At 41.0% G+C, this 19805-nt stretch overlaps 1 protein-coding gene across 11 annotated transcripts in view; it reads left to right on the forward strand.

Annotated features, from left to right (window-relative positions):
• LOC110086925 (ankyrin repeat and fibronectin type-III domain-containing protein 1) overlaps positions 1-19805 on the forward strand; it is a 316329-nt gene that overhangs the window by 22050 nt on the left and 274474 nt on the right. For 3 of the 11 annotated variants that reach the window (XR_013539113.1, XM_072982921.2, XM_078381376.1), the window contains exons 1-2: positions 10468-10840; positions 13626-13890. Coding sequence is in view for 9 of the 11 variants with exons in the window: in XM_072982921.2 (XP_072839022.2) it covers positions 13733-13890 (158 nt within the window). In the remaining 2 variants the exon portion in view is untranslated. Of the gene's footprint in view, positions 1-10467; positions 10841-11553; positions 12039-13625; positions 13891-19805 lie in introns of those variants that run through there. The other 8 variants (XM_078381382.1, XM_020808190.3, XM_072982922.2 and 5 more) reach the window with 4 other exon arrangements.

Below are 19805 nucleotides of genomic sequence, written 5' to 3' on the forward strand. Positions count from 1 at the left end.
CATGATTAAAAGTCATGTAGCTACAGGGGCACATTTCGCTGTTGTGACCATGACCTGAGTTTGCTAAATTATCACCACAATTTTCAGATGGAGGACTCAGGTTTTCTGTCCCCCCACCAAACAAAAACGTTCCAAGGTCGAACATAGGCCAGATGAAGAGGTGTGGGTACGCATGTGGCCTGTGCTTCTTTGTTTGGAGAACTGGGTTGCTAAATTCATTCCACAGCTGCTTCAGTTGTAGCTATAAAAAAATAACAAGACTCTGACTTCCATCTAAGAGACAAGCTTGGCAAAATACTGCTGGACTTAACATCTACAACCAACTTTCCTGGCAAAACCCACCTTCTCATTTATGTTTAGACTTTAAGCTTTGGGTTTTAAGTTCTTCTCACTGGTACAAGCCTGATGCAGTGGTGTTTTAATCCATGAAAACTTGTTGATGATTTTTAGTGGTATTGCCTATTTTTGCATTTAGTTACCTCTCAGTTTCTGAGCCAAATACAATACCTTAGTAGTAATTTATAAGCTCTGAGTGGTTTAGGAGCATTCTGTGTTCCCATATGTCCCTCCCTGATCATTAAGATAGTGCTTCAAGGGCTTTCTCGTGGTGCCATCATTCAGAGTGATGCAAGAGGTACCTATTAGAGAAAGCATTTGCTGTAGCTGCCCCATGTCTGTGGAATGCATTTGAAAGAAAATCCACATGTTATCCTGACTGGTAGCATTTAGACACTAATCTAAGAACTTTCTCTTCCAGCAGACATTTATTCCTAGATTTTATTTATGTATTTTTAGTTTCTAAATTTTGGCTTTTAATATTTTAATATTCTAATATTTTAACATCTTTATTCTGTTTTTCTTGATTTACTTGCTATTATTGTAAAACATTTGATTTTATTGTTTTTTTCATGCTTATGAATGGCCTCATAGAGTTGTAAAATTGAGTGTCATATACACACTTAAAATAAAATGAATAAATTAAAAGCAAAAGCATATTGTTTATATACAGCCCCATAGTTCTTAAAGCTCTCTCTGGGCAGTTTACGATATAATTATGCAGGCTACACCCCCCCTTTGGAAGAATGGAAGGCTGAGTCAACCTCAAGCTAGCTAACTGAGATTGAACCTGGGTTGTGAGCAGAGGTTTGGCTGCAGTACTGCGGTGTAACCACTGCACGACAAGATGGATTACAGATTTTTAACATGAAGTGTTTTGGTTGGACAAGATACTAATATAATTTGCATGTAGCAGTTAACTGTGGTTAAGTGGACTCTGTGGTGATATACAGTATGTCCTTATATAGATATGCATCAAGTTTTGATTGGTTAGATGCGAGAAGAGTCTGTTAAAATAGTTGAAAGGGTGGGCGGGATGATAGAATGGAATTGTAAGCTGAGTAGCTGATATGCTGGTTGACCATAGAGATTGTGCTGGATGTAAGAGAATGGTGTATCTGAGACAAGGCACTTCCGTAAGTTTTTGTTTTTAGAAGCAGTTATTGTTAAATTGGAGACCAAGAAGGAAAACTCTGAAGTAGCCTGCTAAGTTTTCTGTTTGTATAAAGATGTGAAGTCTGATCATATTCTTGTTAGTTGTTGTATGAAAACAAGCATCCATAAGACATTTACAAAAATGGTATGTCCTTAAACTGTAAAAAGAGAAGAAAGAGGAAAGAAGTTGTAGATCGCAAGCTGAATATGAGCCAACAGTATGATACAGCTACAAAAAAGGTATTACAAACACTCCCCAGTTAAACAGTAGAATTAGTAGAAATCCAAGATCAGAAAAACACTGGCACTTCGGATGCAGGCTCAGGAGAAGACTCAGAGGTTTGGGGATAGTTGTTTTGCTGCTTGCACTCACTGGGTAGAGGAAGTCAGGTGAAAGGTTTCCACAGATTTATACACCCCACTTCTTCTCCTGTGCACCTGAAGCTGTAAGCAGGATTTGGGAACATTTGTTTCCATTTTTGATTGATTATCATGTGGTTTGAACTCAATAAAGTGCCATTCATCTCAATGATTGTTTGTTGAAATAAGGCAAATCCAACTACATAGCTTGTTTCCACAAAGCATAGCTAAGTTTACTCATACTTTATGGGTTGGATAACATGTTGAGCTGTTGTTAAAAGGAAGTGGCCAAGCTGGGAGAGTGGGGGAGCTTGCAAGCTCAAAGCTCGTTTTTAGCTGGTCTAGGTTCATATACGGACTCTCCTAGTGTTAGCTTGTTCCTTGTAATCAGTGGAGGGAAGAAAGACAAACGCGTTAAGTCTCTGGTTTCAGATATGATTAGAGTACTGAGACAGCACATTTGTATCCAGGTTTATCAGATCTGTTGCCTTATAGTTCTAAGCGTCATTTTATACTTCATCATTTTCCATTTTTGATATCTTAAAAACCTGAGCATGTTTGTTTCATGGAAATGTATCACTTGGAAATACCAAGCCTTTCATAGAATTCCAGGGATTTTGTAGGAAAAGAAAGATTAGGGTCTTCTTATTTGCAGCTTTGATAAGATAGATTTCTGTCTTCTTGATAAAGGTATGGGCTGCACTCTGGTAGATGCATTCTGGCAAGAAAGCTGCTTTGTTATTAAGACGCTCTTTTATTTAGTACAGTATTGTTTTTGACTTTCCAGGGTCAAACAGCAGGAGGTATTTCATACAACTTGAAGTGGCTTTTAACTAGAACTGTTGGAAATTGAATGTCAGAGCTTCCGCATGTAAAAATATGTGTTCTCTCAAAGCTATGGTCCTTCCTTCCAATGACAGCATATACACATTTTAAATAAAATGAAATAAAATAGAACAAACAAACAAACAAATGAATGAATGTGTGCTGCTTTTGCTTTTTAATTCTTTTTCAGGAGTCAGATTTTTAGGAGTAATAGATATATTCTGAATGTATTAAAAGAGGAATCCCTTGAGATTGTTATAGCAGGAAGTTTTCATGCCTCCTATATGTTATTGATTAGTTGGCAAGGTTTTGTGATTAATCATTGGTACATAAACACAAGCTTCATTTCCAAGTATGATTGCTCAGTCATAGAGATCTGCCTGAGTCATTATTGCATCTCCTAATGACAGATCATTGTAGCATATAGTTTGGTCGTTAGTAAAGAGAACTATTAAAATAGTCGGTGATTTTAATGTCTGCCCCAAAGCAAGTTGTGATTCAAAGGAGTTACCTTGAAAATGTTAAAATGTTTACCCTTTACCAATTTGAAGAGTGATCAAGATGATAAAGGGTCTCGAAATCAATTCCTGCGAGGATCTGTTGAGAAATGAAATAATAGTAATCTAATATTTAAATATTTGAGGGCTTTCACAAGGAAGATGGAGGAAACATATTTTTAAGACTTCAGATGCACAATTAATAGGAAACAGCCTGAATTAATGGGTTCAAATAACAAGAAAAGAGCTTTTGACAAAACAATAGGAAGACCTTCCTGACACTTAAGGGCTGTATGGCGGTGGAATAGACTACCTCAGAAAGCTAGATTTATTTAACAGGTTGTGTGGCTATGAGTGAGAGATGCTGTAGCTGTGGATTCCCTGCTTTAGTAAAGGGGGGAATTGAGTGCTTCTTGGGGTGTGTTCTAGCTGCACACTTTTGTGATTCTGTTTGCCCCAATGAAGAAATGTAGAAGAACTCTTCTGTATCTAAACCTCTGTAAAGAAGTGATGTGCTTCAACACACTTAACACATGACAAGGCAGAATTTTTTTAGTGGTTTTCCTTATGACATGTATCTGTGATACATTTCTTTTAGGGGGAGCAGCAGACAGGGCAGTTGGGCTTCAAAAGTCAAAGAAGCAGTTTAAAGCTAATCCTGTTATTAAGCATGTTGTCCTATTACTGTTTGCTTCAGCCACCAGGCTGTCAGATAGCATTTATCAAAAGCTGCCTTTGCACAGCAGAGATGATCTGGATTTGGAAAGCTATGTACATGCCTGTGGTGCCTTGTTTTTGTTGCAAATGGGAATGACTTGTATCTGTTTATTAGTGTTGCTGAATCCTAGGTGGAGTTGATGGGGAAAATCATATTTATATGACCAGGTAATTGGTAATAGATATTTTTTACTAATGATCTTTCTTCGTTTCTTTTAGATAAAATGGATTTTAAATTACTGTACTTGAATGCCATCTTCTCAGCTTTTAGGTCCATATACACTCTAGGTTGTTTCTCTTTCAGCAGACAATGCAAAACCTAAAACACCACTAGAATTTCACAAGTATTTGTGTTTTTTTGATCTTGTAACTTGTGTCTTTTATTCCAGAATTCTTGTAAGTGTACCTAGATAAGCAAAACATTTATTCCTCATCTGGATTTATAATATTATAATTTTTAAGTTGTTTTATAGAACTTTTTATCTATACTGAGCATGCTGTATTCTGATTTGCTAGAATATTGCAGATTCCATGGTGTGCATTTAAAACTTGGGGACACTTGGTTTCCAGAGTGTGTGAGATATTACACGAAACATCACTGCAGTGCCTCGGTCAGTTTAATAATGATGATGATGATAATCTTAGAATTGCAGAGCAGAAAGAGACCCTATGGGTCATCAAATCACCTGTGAAGGAGGCATAGTGGAGAATTGAACTCCCAGCTTCTGATTCCACAGCTAGATGCCTAAACCACACATTTCTATGGCTAAGCAGAGGTTTAAACCCAGGTCACTTGAGTCATAGTCTGATAATCTAGCCACTAACCACATTGGCTCAAAGAAAACAGAAGTTCAAATTCGAAGACCATTTTAAAGTAAAAGCAAAAGGAAGGAAAGAACAAGATTATTATATCCTTCACATTTTCCAGTACCAATTCTTATTTATCCCCTATAAAGGGTTGAGCACCAAACTGTATGAGAAGTAGTTGAGGAAGTTGGACCTGTTTACTCTTTTGAAAAGAAAACTGGCTTAGATATGGCAGCTGCCATTAAATAATTGAAGGGTTATCACATGGAAGGCCTTTGTGAGATATGTGAAGGCCACAAAGAGTGGCTGTTGTTGATGCCTACATTTTTCCTGCAACTGTTCGAAGGAGAATACCATGTCAGTGAGAGCTGGACCATAAAGAAGGCTGACCGCCAAAGAATTGATGCTTTTGAATTGTGGTGCTGGAGGAGACTCTTGAGACTTCCCTGGATTGCAAGGAGAACAGACATCCATTCTGAAGAAAATCAACCCTGAGTGCTCACTGGAAGGACAGGTCCTGAAGCTGAGGTTCCAATACTTTGGCCATTTCATGAGAAGAGAAGACTCTCTGGAAAAGCTCCTGATCTTGGGAAAGTGTGAAGGCAAGAGGAGAACGGGACGACAGATGACGAGATGGTTGGACAGTGTCATCGAAATGACCAACATGAATTTGAACCAACTCCAGGAGGCAGTGGAAGACAGGAGGGCCTGGCGTGCTCTGGTCCACGGGGTCACAAAGAGTTGGACAGAGCAAACAATATTCTGAGGACACTACAGTATGGGGTACAATGAGTCATGAGGAAAAAGCTTCCCTTTGTATCAGGAGGAACATATTAGGAGACTTCAAGTTGTTTCTAGATGTATAACCCCGTTGAATTTCTAGTAGGAGAGATAGTCCTTTCTATCGCAGTCAGTGAAAATTCCCCCCCCCCCATTGGTGGGAAAAGAGTTCCTAATAATACAAATGGAAGCTTTTTTTTTTCTTATCACTAATTGTCACCCATGCTGTAGTGCTCTCAGAGTGCTTAGGACTGAATAAAAATCAATCAGCCAACATGTGTATGTAGTTGCTGCCAAGGACTCATATGGCTCTTTTTCACCCTGCATGACAAAATTGTGGAATTTCAAAAGTAACTTGATGTAGAGTACTGCTGTTACTGGAAGTTACCAAAACATGATTGCTGCAGGAAAGTGGGGAGATTTCTGAGCTGTTGAGAGAAGAGTTGTGTAATCTGATTAGCCTTGTTCAAAATGTTCACTGACTGACTGTAGGAGATAAACATTCTCAGATAGACATTCAGAATGTGTTTTTGTTCAGGCTAAGATTCATGTTACCTGGTCTTACTTGTTGGCATTTCACTAAACTGGGCTCAAGAACCAAAAATCCTACTTTAAATTTCTCCTCTGGGAATAATCTTTGAAAATGCTGATTAGGCTGTGTTGGATAATCCTGGTTTTTTGCATTCTCAGAATTTGCCAAAATCATTGAAATCATTTCCTTTGTCACCTCACAGCAAAGGGCACTGAACCACTTCTGCACACAGTCTACTGAGAAGCCCTCAGCTTTGAGGACTTCCATGTCAGAATCTTCAGTTCTGAAATATTCATCATTGAACTGTCTCTCATCAAAGTGTTAAAATATATGTCAGTGCTGAGTGCAGACATACTGGTTGTATAAATTACAAAAATCTGACACCAAGAGGTTTGGAGGATTTGATGGTCCACAAAACAGTCTTTGGAAAATTGGCTTCTTGGACCCCAAATAAAAGAAGACTGAGAAGAAAGTTAAACATTTTAATAAATAACATTCTAGTTTGTGGGTTTTAGTGGGCTGTCTTGGCTTCCCCACTTATGACTATGCCATTGGTGTCCTTATTCCAATGTCAGTAGCTTTAAGACAGGCAATGTAGTATACCAGTTAAGTGCCATTTAGCTGACCTAAGTTCAAATCCCACTGCACATAGTACCATGGTGCCTCGCTTAGCGATGTTAATCTGTTCCAGGAAAAACGTTGCTAAGCGATTTAATTGCTGAGCGATTTTAAAAAGCCCATAGAAATGCATTAAAACATGTTTAATGCATTCCTATGGACTTAAAAACTGACCTTATGCAAAGATCCTCCATAGGGGCGGCCATTTTCAATGCCTCTAAAGCGAGGCAAAACAGCGGGTGGCCGTTTTGTTTTTCTGGTGGCCATTTTGGAACCGCCGATCAGCTGTGCAAAAAGGGTTGCTTTGCCATGATCGCTTCCCTGCGATCATCGCAAAGCGATTTTTCCCCATAGGGGCCATCGCTAAGCGATCACTCTGACGATGGCCAAAACCCCATCGCTAAGTGATTTCATCGCTCAACAGAGTGATCACTAAGCGAGGCACCACTGTAATTAGAGATGGGCATGAATTAAGTTGTGTCTCTTAGTACAAAGATCTACGTTTGGAACCATAGATGCCACATGTTTCCTCCCCACACCTTCCAGATGGCTGCTCCACCCACAGGCCTCTGCGTGCTGCCTGGGTCTTTCTCCATTGCCAGCTGCCCAGTCCAGGAAGGGGTTTGGGTTTCTCTTCCCCACCATTTCCATCAGCTGACCACTCAGATGAGGAGGGATGGGGATTCTCTCTGCTCAGCTTTTGAGTGGTTGGCTTCTGGAGGAGAAGTGGAAGGGAAGCCCAAACTCCTTCCCAGTCTGTAACGGAGGAGGATCTGGGCAGCACATGGAGGCTTGTGAGTGGGGCAGCTGTCTGGAAGGTGAGGGGAGGAAACATGTGATACCTGTGGTTCCATGTGGAGATCTTCATACAAAGAGGCACAACTTAATTCATGCCCATCTCTAATGATAATAGACGAAGACTAGAGGACTTGCAGTTCAACAAAACAACGACCATGGCAAAGGTGAACATACCTCCCCATCGCCATCCATCCTGCCTACCATCAGTGCCTCTTTTTCACTCTCAGAAACAGTATGTTTCAGTTCCATGGTCTTCTCTTGGCTTTAGCAGTTGCTCTGTAGTATACTGATTGCTGGCTTCTGGTGGTAAGCATGCAAGCTCAGCTCTGGATCATAGCCTCACTCTTCTGGAGGTTTAGTTCTTTGTGTCAACACAGAAAAATCTTAGCTGCGTTTGATTACTACGATGCACATACTCTACCATGCCCCAGATGTTCTATGCAGCACACAGTGAGACTTTAGCTGGTATGGTGTTTCCTGCCCTGTCTTCACAAGACAAGGTGATCCAGTACCTGCTGGGTCTTATGGCAACTACCATGATCATAACACCAATTGCTTGATTAAGAATGTGCACCTTGCAAAAGTGATTCATAGATAATTTCAGTCCATGGATTACCAGGGAAACATGATGTCTCTGATGTTGGAGATGTACCATGTCCTCCTGTGGTGAGCATCTTTCCACAGCAGATGCGTGGACAACCCTTTTTGATAATGGTAGCCCCCAGTAGTCACAGTATTGACTGGCTGGGGTGCACATTACCAGCATTACAGGATTCACATGGTCCAGAGATTGACCATTGCAGCCTTATCAATGTTTTTTTGAATTTCTAGTATACAAAAAGCACTTATCTTGCTCTATGTCTTTCAGTGAATCAAGAGAATCCATCTAGTGACAGACAATGTGACCACATTTATTATATAAGCAAAGGGTAGTATACATTAATCCAATTCTATTACATCTGACATGATGCATCTTTCCCGTAGCCACACATGACACTGCTGAATTGAATGTTCTTATACGTTGCAGGTCTGAAATGACTTACAAATGGGAACTGTCACCCATGATTTTTCAGTTCCCGGTGCAGTGTTGGCACCAACGTTACATAGATCTTTCTCAGGTAACATCCCTGTAGAAATTCTTTAATAGCCCTCCATTGTTAAATCTTATGCAAAGATATGGAATCTTTTCTGAATCTTTGGAGGTCACTATCCATAATTCTGTGGCAGTGAACATGGAAATCTTGTGAAGGAGTGGAAACTATTGTTCTTCACCTCCTGGTGTTTGAGGCAGCCTTTTTGATGCAGATTCTGCACCCTCAAAGTCGACTTACCATATCTGACCATGCATAAGGAGATATCACAGTTCCACTTGAATCAAAATATAACCGTCCTAACCTCCTTCCATCACCCCTAAGTACACTGGATCTTAAAAGAGTGTCAGTTTCAAATGTGGACTGCATTGTTCCTTTTTGGTAGCATCCATGACTTCATTTCAAAGGACTTTTGCTCTTTTACCCAGTGATTCAGTATGTGCGTAATGGCTACGGTTTTGATGACCTTACCTGTCCCTCTCAGAATGTGACTGACGATACTCCAGGATTTGCTTATAAAATGGATGAAATTCGAAATATTTTTTCACTCACTGTATGATGCAACGGCTAATTTGAATTGATCCCAAACTTCTTGATTCCAAAGCAGCTTTTTTCCCTTTGCTGCTGGGTGCGTGTTTCTGCTTTTTCAATTTGAATTTACTCCCCTCCGTGCAGTAGGAGTTATATATTCTTGTAAAGGGGTGTGTATGTGTGTGTGTGTGTGTGTGTGTGTGTGTGGCGCATCTGTAGGTAGTGTTTCAGTGATAAAGACAGTTTGCGAGTGTTCAATCTGGGGAGGGGGTATATTCAAAACCAAAGACCATGATTTTAATGTACAGATTGGGTACTAGTCATGAATCCTATCAGGTGTATGGGAAGGCACATTTGTTGTTAAGCAATAACTTAATGCTGTTAATTACAGTGGTGCCTTGCATAGCGATCACTCTGTTGAGCGACGAAATTGCTTTGCGATGATGTTTTTGCGATCGCTTTTGCGATCACTTAGCGATGGTCCCTATGGGGAAAATTCGCTTTGCGATGATCGCAGGGAAGCGATCATCGCAAAGCCCCCATTTTCAGCCAGCTGATCGGCGGTTCCAAAATGGCCGCCTGCTGTGTTGCCTCGCTTTAGAGGCACCGAAAATGGCCGCCCCATGGAGGATTTTCACGTAAGGTTAGTTTTTAAATCCATAGGAACATATTAATGGCATTTTAATGCACTTCTATGGGCTTTTAAATATTGCTTAGCGATGAAATCGCTTAGCAGCTTTTTTTGCTGTACGGATTAACATCGCTAAGCGAGGCACCACTGTACTTACATGTGTTCTAATATGGTTTTAAACTGTTGGCATGATAAACTATGACCAAGGATGAGGTAATTCCTGCATGTGTTACTTAAAAATTGAGGGAGAAGAGTAAAGGATGGGAAGGTGGTAATCTATATTATGGAATCATTCTGACATGTGAATAATGATGTATTTTGCAAAGTTACTGTTCAGACTTTTGATGTTCTGTACTCTAGACTGTTAAGTACATTTCCGTGTCATTATATAAATAAACATAGTAGTTATAAATATAATATTCTGAAGCTTTAAATGAGAAAGTGGTTTCACAGTGAACCATAAAAGGATCAGCAGAGAATGGACCAGAGGAAGTAAGGATTGGCAGAGGCAAAACCAGAAGAAGGAAAGAAAGAATGTGTTCTCTGGACTGTGATATAATTTGTATTGTTTCCAGTATTAAGGCTGAACTCCCAAATCAATCTGCAGCCTCTATGACACCAGTGATTGTGATTTCAAATATAATACAGGCTGCAAATTAAATCATAGTTGGCTTTCAACTATAGTTGCACCTGAGTCCCAATAACTGTTCCACAACAGTGTTCCGTAGTGGTAACCTGCTGTTAGATGCCTACCATGCTGCCGCTTGGCTGCAGCCCTCCACATTCACTACCCATTATAGGCTGGATATGATAGTTAGACCAAATGCCTCCTTTTTGCAGAATGATGTGTGTTTTTTTTCATTCTTACTTGCTTGATAGCCACCTATATATGGGAGTCACACATAACTCATAACTGATTCCTCACCCCCACCTTTTTAAGTGTGAACTCATACACACCCTACATCTAACTCGTGTGACTTGTTCCTGTTGGTAGATGTGGAAATGAAGGACTATTGCCGAGGCACACTTAGGCTATGCGCTGCAGATGTGAGAGCAGGTTCCTGCTAAAATCTCATCGTTAGAATGTTCTTGGCACAGATCTGAGCAAGTGCAAGGTAATGTGCAAATCCACAGATAACTGCTCAAAGAACCCCAGTTACAAGTAAGCGACCTATCCTTTCTTCCCTCTTCTTTTATGTTGCTTCCATTGTTTTGTTTTGTTGTGTTGTGTTGTATTCTGTTCAGGTACCTGCACGCATGTAACCTACGCTGGGATCTGACAAGGGAGATTGTGTGCTTATGGCACTTTCTAGTGTCTGAGATGACTAGTAGCCAATTTAATATTTGAGTTACAAGGTGTCAATATGAGAAGTAATCATCTAGAACGATTCTGGTTCCCAAATGCCTTTCATCCTTCTATGAAACACATTACAGTTCCCTGCCTGTAAATACGAACAGTACTTGATTCAAATGGGTAGTGCACATAGTCAAACAAACGAAGCTCGAGAAGGATTCCCCCCCCAAAAAAACCCACATGCACCTTTCCTTATATGGATGCATGCAGATGAGTACTGCCATTTTTACTTTCTCTAGACCCCACATCTTTACTTGCCTTGCAGGTCTGTGATATGTTCATTCTTCTTACCTTTGTGTTGCTTAGTAGCCATGCCATGTTTTTCTGTGTCAGGTAATTGTTATTACAGCCTCCTCCTCAGTGGTTGTGATTCTTGAAAATGCTGTTTGCATCTAGAAGAGACACATTAGAGGATTTGGTACCTAGTACAGAGAAAACAGTGTGCGATCCCTTTCTCTGTATGTTCTCTGTCATACCCCGTTAACTGCATCTCTCCCCGTCTTGATGTGTACTTCCTTTCAGTTTTCCCTGACCTCATTTGGAATGTTACATTTCTTTGGATAGCAATCCCGTATGTGATGAGAGATGAGGGATGGAAAGGGATGGTATGAGACAGAATGTACACGAGAGAAGGCTGAGAGTGCAAGTGAATGCTGTTTTTCATCCCTCTCTCTGCAAGTGAATTGACTTTAAAAAAAAAAGAGAGAAGAAATTAACATGCACCATCAGGACAGAGGTGGAGTTGTTTGAATGGTGGGGGATGGAGGAAGAAAGGCTTTCCAGATGTAATCCAAAGAAATGAATGGGGTTGCAAGGCTGCACTCTTTTCTCATACAATATTAATGGGAACAAGAAGGTGTTTTGCAAGGTTTTCTACCTGCTGCCAGGCAGCTGAAGGGAAAAGACAGAGAGAAGGAAAAAAAATCATTTAGAGACTGCAGGGAGCTGCTTCTGCCGCCACCACAACAGAACCTCCTGAAGCCATTCAGCTGCTACAAGCCAGCAGGTGCCTTATGCACACAAATTGGTTTAATTTTTGCTTGTTTTTCTTGTTGTCTTGTCGTCTTCCTTACACCGAATGTCTTCTGCCCCCCTTCTCCTGTGTGTTTATGTTATGCTGTATTTACATTTAGACATCTGGGCTAGCTCAGCCTATGCTAAAAACATGAAAAGGGGGATTATGTTATAGTGGTTACTGCTTTGTGGAAATTTGGCTGGTATGAATACAGATTGTGAAATTGGTGGCATTTCAAAAAAATCTTGTTCACAGAGAAGGATGTGGGACACACAAATATCTACATTTGGCTGAAAGAGCACAACGTAACATAGCATAGCTTTGAGATTTTAAAGCAAACCTTACTCCTTTTAAATTCTCCTGTAGAAGGAATTGTTTGTTTGCATACAATTGTTTGAATACTGTGTGTCAGACTCAGAAATAAAACTAGGATAATATATGGAACAAGGGAAAATAGAGCCATAAGAATGAATTTATTTGCAGGGAGGCTGTGTGACAAGCTTCTAGTATTGATTGCTCTTTTATTTATAGCAGATGGTTTTAGAAATTAAAATAGCTATTAACACTTCATTTTTAATATGGAATCTACAGAAGTTTGGAAACAATGCCAGAACACTTGGTTAATTTGCTGTTTCAGTTTGTTAGCTTTAGTGTTTTTTGTCTAAAAAGCTCACTAAACATCTTACATCCTTGTACGTCTTGCTGCTTATGTCAAATGTGCTGCTCTCAACTGAATTGTAACGACTAGATGCTTCCTTAGGGTTCAAATGTGTTGGGGAAGACACATTGTCTCTCATGTTAATGGTTTTTATGCCATCCATTCTAGAGTAGTAGATTGATCAAGAGGTCAGGGACATGATTAATATGAGTCCACATGACTGACTGAAGATTTTAAGAGAACTGCATACTACTGTGCAGAATTACTCACTATTGCATTTCCTAGTATTAGAAGAGAAGGCTGGCATGCAGATGATTGTAAGTGATTTCTAAATTAAGTGAGATCTAATTAATTCTGAAGAGTCACCATGATATGACAGAAGTGAAGCTGCAGTGTATGAGAGAGATTCACATCCTTACTTAGAAATGAAGTAGGGAAATGGCAGGTGTATAGACACAAAATATATGAAAACTGAACTAAGATTGAGGTATTAGTATATCTGTGGTTTAGGCCAGTAGGGTCAGAAGTATTTGTTTATTGGTTTCCTAATTTTATTGCTATTTTTCCATTTCCCCTTGATGGATTATGAGAAGTAGTAAAGATTTTGGATACCTCTTATTTAATTAAAGGCATCTTTGGAGGCTTTCTGTTTCTTATATAGAGATGTGCTTGTTTACAGCAGAAACTGTGAAATGCATCTGTCAGTGTTTTTTTAATGTTGTTTTTCCAGATGGAATTATTTTTCTTTTTAATTAAGTGCTATGATAACTGAAGTAAAAAGTTGCAGAAACATTCTAGCCACAAATGTGTTTTTAATATTTAATTTATATAAGCTATATTTTAGTTCTGAATGGAAAATATCAGAATATGAAAGGTTGTGGTGTGTTCTTTCTAATCTCATTGTTGTTGGTTTTTCCTAGCTCTCCGAGCACTCCTGACCAGCCTGGGAAGCACTGGTGGCATGTCTGGAGTAATGCATTCATAGTGGCTCTAGCAGGTGAATGTCTGTCTAGATTTGTGCATACATATGTGCACGCGCAGAAAGTTGGACTGTGCTGATGCCATGTCATCCTTTGGAAAGCTTACAGAATATTTCAGCCTAAGGAAGTCAAGGAATGAATTTCGATCAGATCGACGGTGTAACAGAAGGAGTGGCAGCTACTGCTGTAGTATCACTGAATGCAGGTAGTTGGAAACATTTCACGTTTTTATTTATTGGCCTGTGTGTGCGTTTCTCAATGTGACAAGAATGTGTAGATATAACAGTCATGATAAAAGTACTGCATAGTGTACGTAGCCACTGAGATACATGAAATCAGCTTCTGTTAAACTTTGTAAACAGTCTTCCATTTTGTTTGTGCAAAATCTTTTTCTCATTTTGTTTAATATTATGAAACTGAATTTTCCAGTAAATGTTATACTGCAGTAGGAGATCCTGGGTCCATTAAACTTTGCAGATGAGAGGAAGATGTTACTGTGAATTTTAGTGTAGCCATTATTAACGTATCTCACTGTATAGCTCTGTGTAACAGAACCCATAATGTGTACAATAAGTATAAAATGGAATTGTAGGTTGGTTTCATGTGGATATATAGAAAGTTAATAATTCTGCATTTATTTCTGAGTGTGTGCTTTAATGTATGCATTATGCACATAAACCTCAAAAAGAAGAACTCGACCTTCCTTGTATGGGAGTTGGTAAATTCACAATGAGATGTTAAGAGTTCTTCTTCACTCTACTGCATATGGTAGAAGTTGCCATTCTGGTGATTCATTATATGGATTATTTAAAGATAAGTCAGTGTTTCTGTTATTTCCTCAGTTGAACTCTTCTCTATTAAGGATGCTGTAACTACTGTTTCCAATCTGTGGGACATTGTTTTGGTTTCTATATTTATTGGCATATTTTTCTTAAGATTTGACAGACTCATTCTCTGTGGCTTGGAACAGTTCTATTCATATTCCATCCATCCTGGTAATTTATTTCTTCCTTGAGCTTTCAGAGCACTCACTCTCTAGAAGTACCAGTTCTTCGTTGTAGGATTCCTTTCCAAAGGAGTCAGTCTATCATCCCTTTATCCCTTCTGCATAGGTCTTCAGTATACTGTTTCCACCTTCTCTTGATTTTATCCTGGTCAGATAATATGCTTCCCTGTTGGTCATTCAGCATTCCTAATCTAGGTTTGAATTACCCTTTAATATCTTGGATTTTCTGGAAGACACATTTGGTTTTCCCCTTTTGTGGTCCTCCTTCTCCTCTATTTCTTTGTACTGGTTCTCTTTGCAGGTTTTTAAGGGGCTATCATGTAGAGACAAATACTTCTATCATCTTTTACATTTGCTTGTCACCTGGCCTTTGCAATTTTAAGTGCTTCTTCCACCATCCATCTAGGCTTTTCCTTTGTTTTTACAAGTCTTTCTACTTTCTTCCCTGACAATATCTCTGGTTTTACTCCATAGTTCTTTATGTTCGTAGTCAATTGAGTATAGTAATGCAAATCTGTTCTTTATGTGGACATCAGGAAAATTTTATGTGGTTTATCAGGAATATTTTTAGATTATATTTTGGCTCTATAGTTATTTTAGTGTTCTTTTTCAGCTTTACTCTAATGTTGGATATTAGCAGTTCATGATCAGTACCACAATCTAATCCTGGTCTTGTTTTGGCTGAGAGAATACAGCTTCTCCATCTTTGTTTCTATTTGCATAGATGGTTGGCTTAACATTCCCTCTAATTTTCAGCCCCACTGGGTAGGGCTCCACCCTTAGCATGACTTAGCCTTCCTATGTGCAACCCTGCCCCCCCCCCGCTCCCCGTGTGGGGGTTTCATTGCAACCATAATGAAAGGGACTGGAAACTATTGCTGTGGGTGTGTGGAGGAGAAAGAAAGCTGTGTGGAGGGGTGGAGTTACGTATGCTCATGCAGTCATACACTTTAGAGGGAACCTTCTTTGGGTTCTGTGTTAACCATTTGGTAATGTCCATGTGTACAGCTCTCTATTTGGTTGTTTGAAGCATGTACAGTATTTGCAATAAATAGAGTGTCGGCTTTGCAGAGCTCTATGAGTCATTCTTCTGCTTAATTTCTGTCCTCTAGGCCAAATTTTCTAATTACATTTGGTTCTTCTTTGTGGCCTCTGTGAATGCACACAAATAAGTTTAGACTGTGCTTGCGCATGACTCCTCAGAGTATTCTAGAGCTTAAAAACGTGTGATTAGTAGGACGTTTCCCCGTGGTGCACATGCTATGCCTGCCTGTAATACCTCAGTTCCCTTTTGCCGCCGCTGCACTGTTTTTTCCTATTATTCTGATTTTTGATTCTGGTCTGCTTTATCACATATCGTTTCTAATTTCTGGAAAATTTTGACTTTGGACTGACTACGGTATACAGTTATTGGATTTTGAATTGGTTACTGTTTGTTGTTTCTGGGCTATTTTGACCTTCAGACTGCTTACCGGTTATAGTTTTTGGATTACGGACTTTATTGTGAACAACTTGGCTTCTGATCTTTTGGCTTTTGATCTTGGACAGACGATCGTTGACATTTTCCCGTGAGTCTTCCTTTCCCCCCATTTCCCCCTCTCTTCCTTCTCCTGTTTCCACCAATTTTTATGGCCTCGTCAGGTCCCTTTAAGCTTTGTACATCGTGTGCCAACAAGATCCCCTTCACGATGGCCACAACCGCTGTTCATTTTGTTTAGGAAAAGGCACCAGACTCACTCCTGTCAGGAGTGTAAAAAGTTGACCAAACCTACCCTTAAGCTCCGTTTGCAGAGGCTTCATTCATATCTGTGGGACAAATCACTCACACCCTTCGAGCCCAGCAACCATGGAGCCTACCTTGACTCCTGCTCCTCCCACTCCTCGTTCCTGCTACCCCGTCTCCAAGGTCTTCTTCGAAGGCATCTAAACCAAAGAAGTCTTTGGCATTGGCGTCGGCCTCAACATTGGCCTTGATATAGAAATCACTGTCCGTGGAAGATCCTAAGAAAAAGAAAGCTGTTGGTAAACAGAAGGCAAAACAATATTCTAAATCTGCTCAACTTTGAGAACTTCCTCCAATACAAGTCTCCCTTCCATCTCCCATACTTGAGGAGTCGTCTCGGAAGTTGCCAGATCGGGACCCACTTTCTGAATGGGTCAACTCGGCACCACCATCACCGGGTCACGTTTCTGTATCAATACTGAACCTGTCTCCTAGCCATGGCCTTTCTGAGGCTGATGTCTTCTCCAGCTCAGCCTTGACCCATTCTAGCCCTATGTAAATTGGGCGGGCAACAGTGATACAGTTATCGAATTCGGAGGTGTCCCCGCGACAATCCCCTCTGCGGAAATGACTGGCAAAACCTTGGCATGTTTCTCAAACCCAAGAGCATCCTCAGCATCGAGAGGTTATACTTCTTCATTGCCTGTCTCAGCATCATGTGTATTCAGATTATGAGGAGCTGATTTATGTAGAGCTTGATCGATGTGGTGGTCGTGGTTGATACTGTGAGGACGACCTCAAATCTTTCTATGACACCGGCAATTGCATCAGGCCCAAGAGAGTCTGTATATGCCTCTCCTTCTGGATCCTTGCCATCACCTTCACCTCCACGTCAGCATCGAACCTATGGCCAACCTGACCCTCTCCCATTGAAGCCTGCTCCTAGATGCCATTTGTCTGAGCAGGAAGTGGCTCATCAGTCATCCCGTCCTTTGAAGTGCTCTCGTGCCCCGTCAATACCATCGTCCTCGATATCACAACCGAGAGCCTCTCACACTCAATCAGCTCGACAGGGTGCACCTGAAACAGACATGTCCATACCGGTTCCATGAGCTTCAGCTTCCATGTTGAGAGGTCGTCCTTGCTCGCCCTCTCCACCTCTTTCCTTTACTAGCGGTTCTTCGGCATCGTTGGTTTCTGAACAAGATCCACCTTCGAAAGCTTCCAAAGGGTCTCCTTCAAATTTGCCAACACCAGATTCAGGTGCTGCTGATCTTCATCCCCCATCGCCATCTGAAGACTTTACATAGTACTCGCAATTGATTCTTCGCATGGCGAAATCTTTGGAGCTTGATATCAAGCAACCCCGCCCTCCCAGCAAGACCTTGTTTTTGATGATACAAACCAAGAAAAATCCCCCCCTTAAGCTTGGCCTTCAATCCAGCTCTGTTAGACCTCATAAAAGATTCATGAAACAACTGCCTACATCTCTTCAGATCTTAGATGTATTGACGTATTGAAAATCATTACAGAACACATGGCAGTGATACAAATTTCCTCACTAAGCACCCTGCACCAGATTCCATTATAGTGCAATCTAAGCAATCAAAGCCTGGGAATCATTCTAAGGTCACTCCCACCAACAGGGAGGCTCAGAAGCTGGATGTCTTGGGTCGTCGCCTCTGTTCCCTAGCCTTTTTTGTCATGAGGGTTTCAAGCTACCAAGCAGCTATGGGAGCATATTAGAGGTAATTGTGGAACAAAGTTTTGCCAGTTCTCCAAGCTGCTCCTAAGGAGAATAAGACCAATGCTCTCAGTGCTCATCTAGAGGTGACTACACAGCAGCGCTTAGCATCTTGTCACATGCCTGATGCAGCATCTAAGGCCATGACATCGGCTATTACCCTTCGCAGGCATGCTTGGCTGTGCTCAGCGGAAATCAATGATGATGCTAGGTCTCAAATTGAAGAACTCCCATTTGATGGCGCTGGTCTATTTAATGAGAAAACAGATGAGGTCATGGACAATTTACATAAGATCTGGAAGACAACACACTCTTATTATGTCCATCATCACTGATTCTTACAGCAAAGATACCAACTTTGCACTCCAAACTCTGGCAGATCTAGGCCTACAAGTCAACTTTGCAAAGTCTTATCTCCAACCGTCTCAGATCATGGACTATATTGGTGCACGCCTAGACTCAGTCAAGGCCAGAGTTTCCCTTCCTTCCAAACAAATTCAGAAACTACACTGAGCGATCCACTCTTTTCGTACTAATGCCAATGTTTCTGCCCATCATACACAGCATCTTCTAGATCTCATGGCCTCAACCACGTCTGCTCTCCCACACACGTGGCTGAAAATGCACTTTCTACAGGCTTGATACCTGTCTCAATTCGATCATTTGTAACTCCAGAGCTCGCGAGTCAGCTAACATGGTGCACATTCATGCCTCACCCTTCCAGACCATTCAGCTGACGGTCCAGTTTACAATGGACACCAGCCCTACAGGTTGGGGTGCACATTGTGGCCCTCACATAATCCATGCCCTGTGGTCCAGATCAGAAGAACTACTTCACATCAAACATCTAGAGATGCTGGTGGTCATCAAGGCATTTCACGCCTTTTATCCTCTAATAGTAGGCTGAGGGGTCCAGGTGGCCACGGACAACACCACAACCATGTATTATATCAACAAGCAAGGAGACACCAACTCGTTCTCTCTCCTATATTTGGCGATTCATCTTTGGGAATGGTGTTACAGCCACCATATTTTTTCAATCGCCATTCATATGTCAACAGAAGGCAACGATATCACCAACCGTTTGAGTTGCCTGTCCACTCAAACTCACGAATGGGAGCTCAATGACTCCATTTTTTCTCAGATCTGCAATTGATGGGGAACTCTGACCATCAACATGTTCGCAACCCAGGACAATTCCAAATGCACCAAGTTTCATTCTCGAGCAGGAAGAGGCAGGAACTCCCTCAGCAACGCCTTCATGGTGAATTGGGAAGATGGTCTCCTTTATCTGTTCCCTCCCATCCCTCTAATTCAGCGGACATTAGTCAGCATATGCCAGCTACACGCCAATGCCATTCTAGTGGCCCCATGGTGGCCTCGGCAATCTTGGTTTACCGCACTCAAGACCATGGCTTCCGAGTTCCTGAGGTTGCCCTCCCAACCATTTTTTCTGACCCCGGATGCCGGCAGGGTCTGCCATCCTGACCTGGAGTTGCTCCACCTTGGAGGATTCTCCCCGTATGGCTTCCTGCAACTTGAACAAACTTATTATGTCCTGCCCTCTGAGGTGATCCTACCTCCTCCTTTGTATGACAAACTTTCAGGTATTTGAAGAGTGGTATCATACCTCCCTCTGTCTTGTTT

The sequence above is a fragment of the Pogona vitticeps genome, chromosome 13 (assembly GCF_051106095.1).
Source record: "Pogona vitticeps strain Pit_001003342236 chromosome 13, PviZW2.1, whole genome shotgun sequence".
Lineage (NCBI taxonomy): Eukaryota > Metazoa > Chordata > Lepidosauria > Squamata > Agamidae > Pogona > Pogona vitticeps.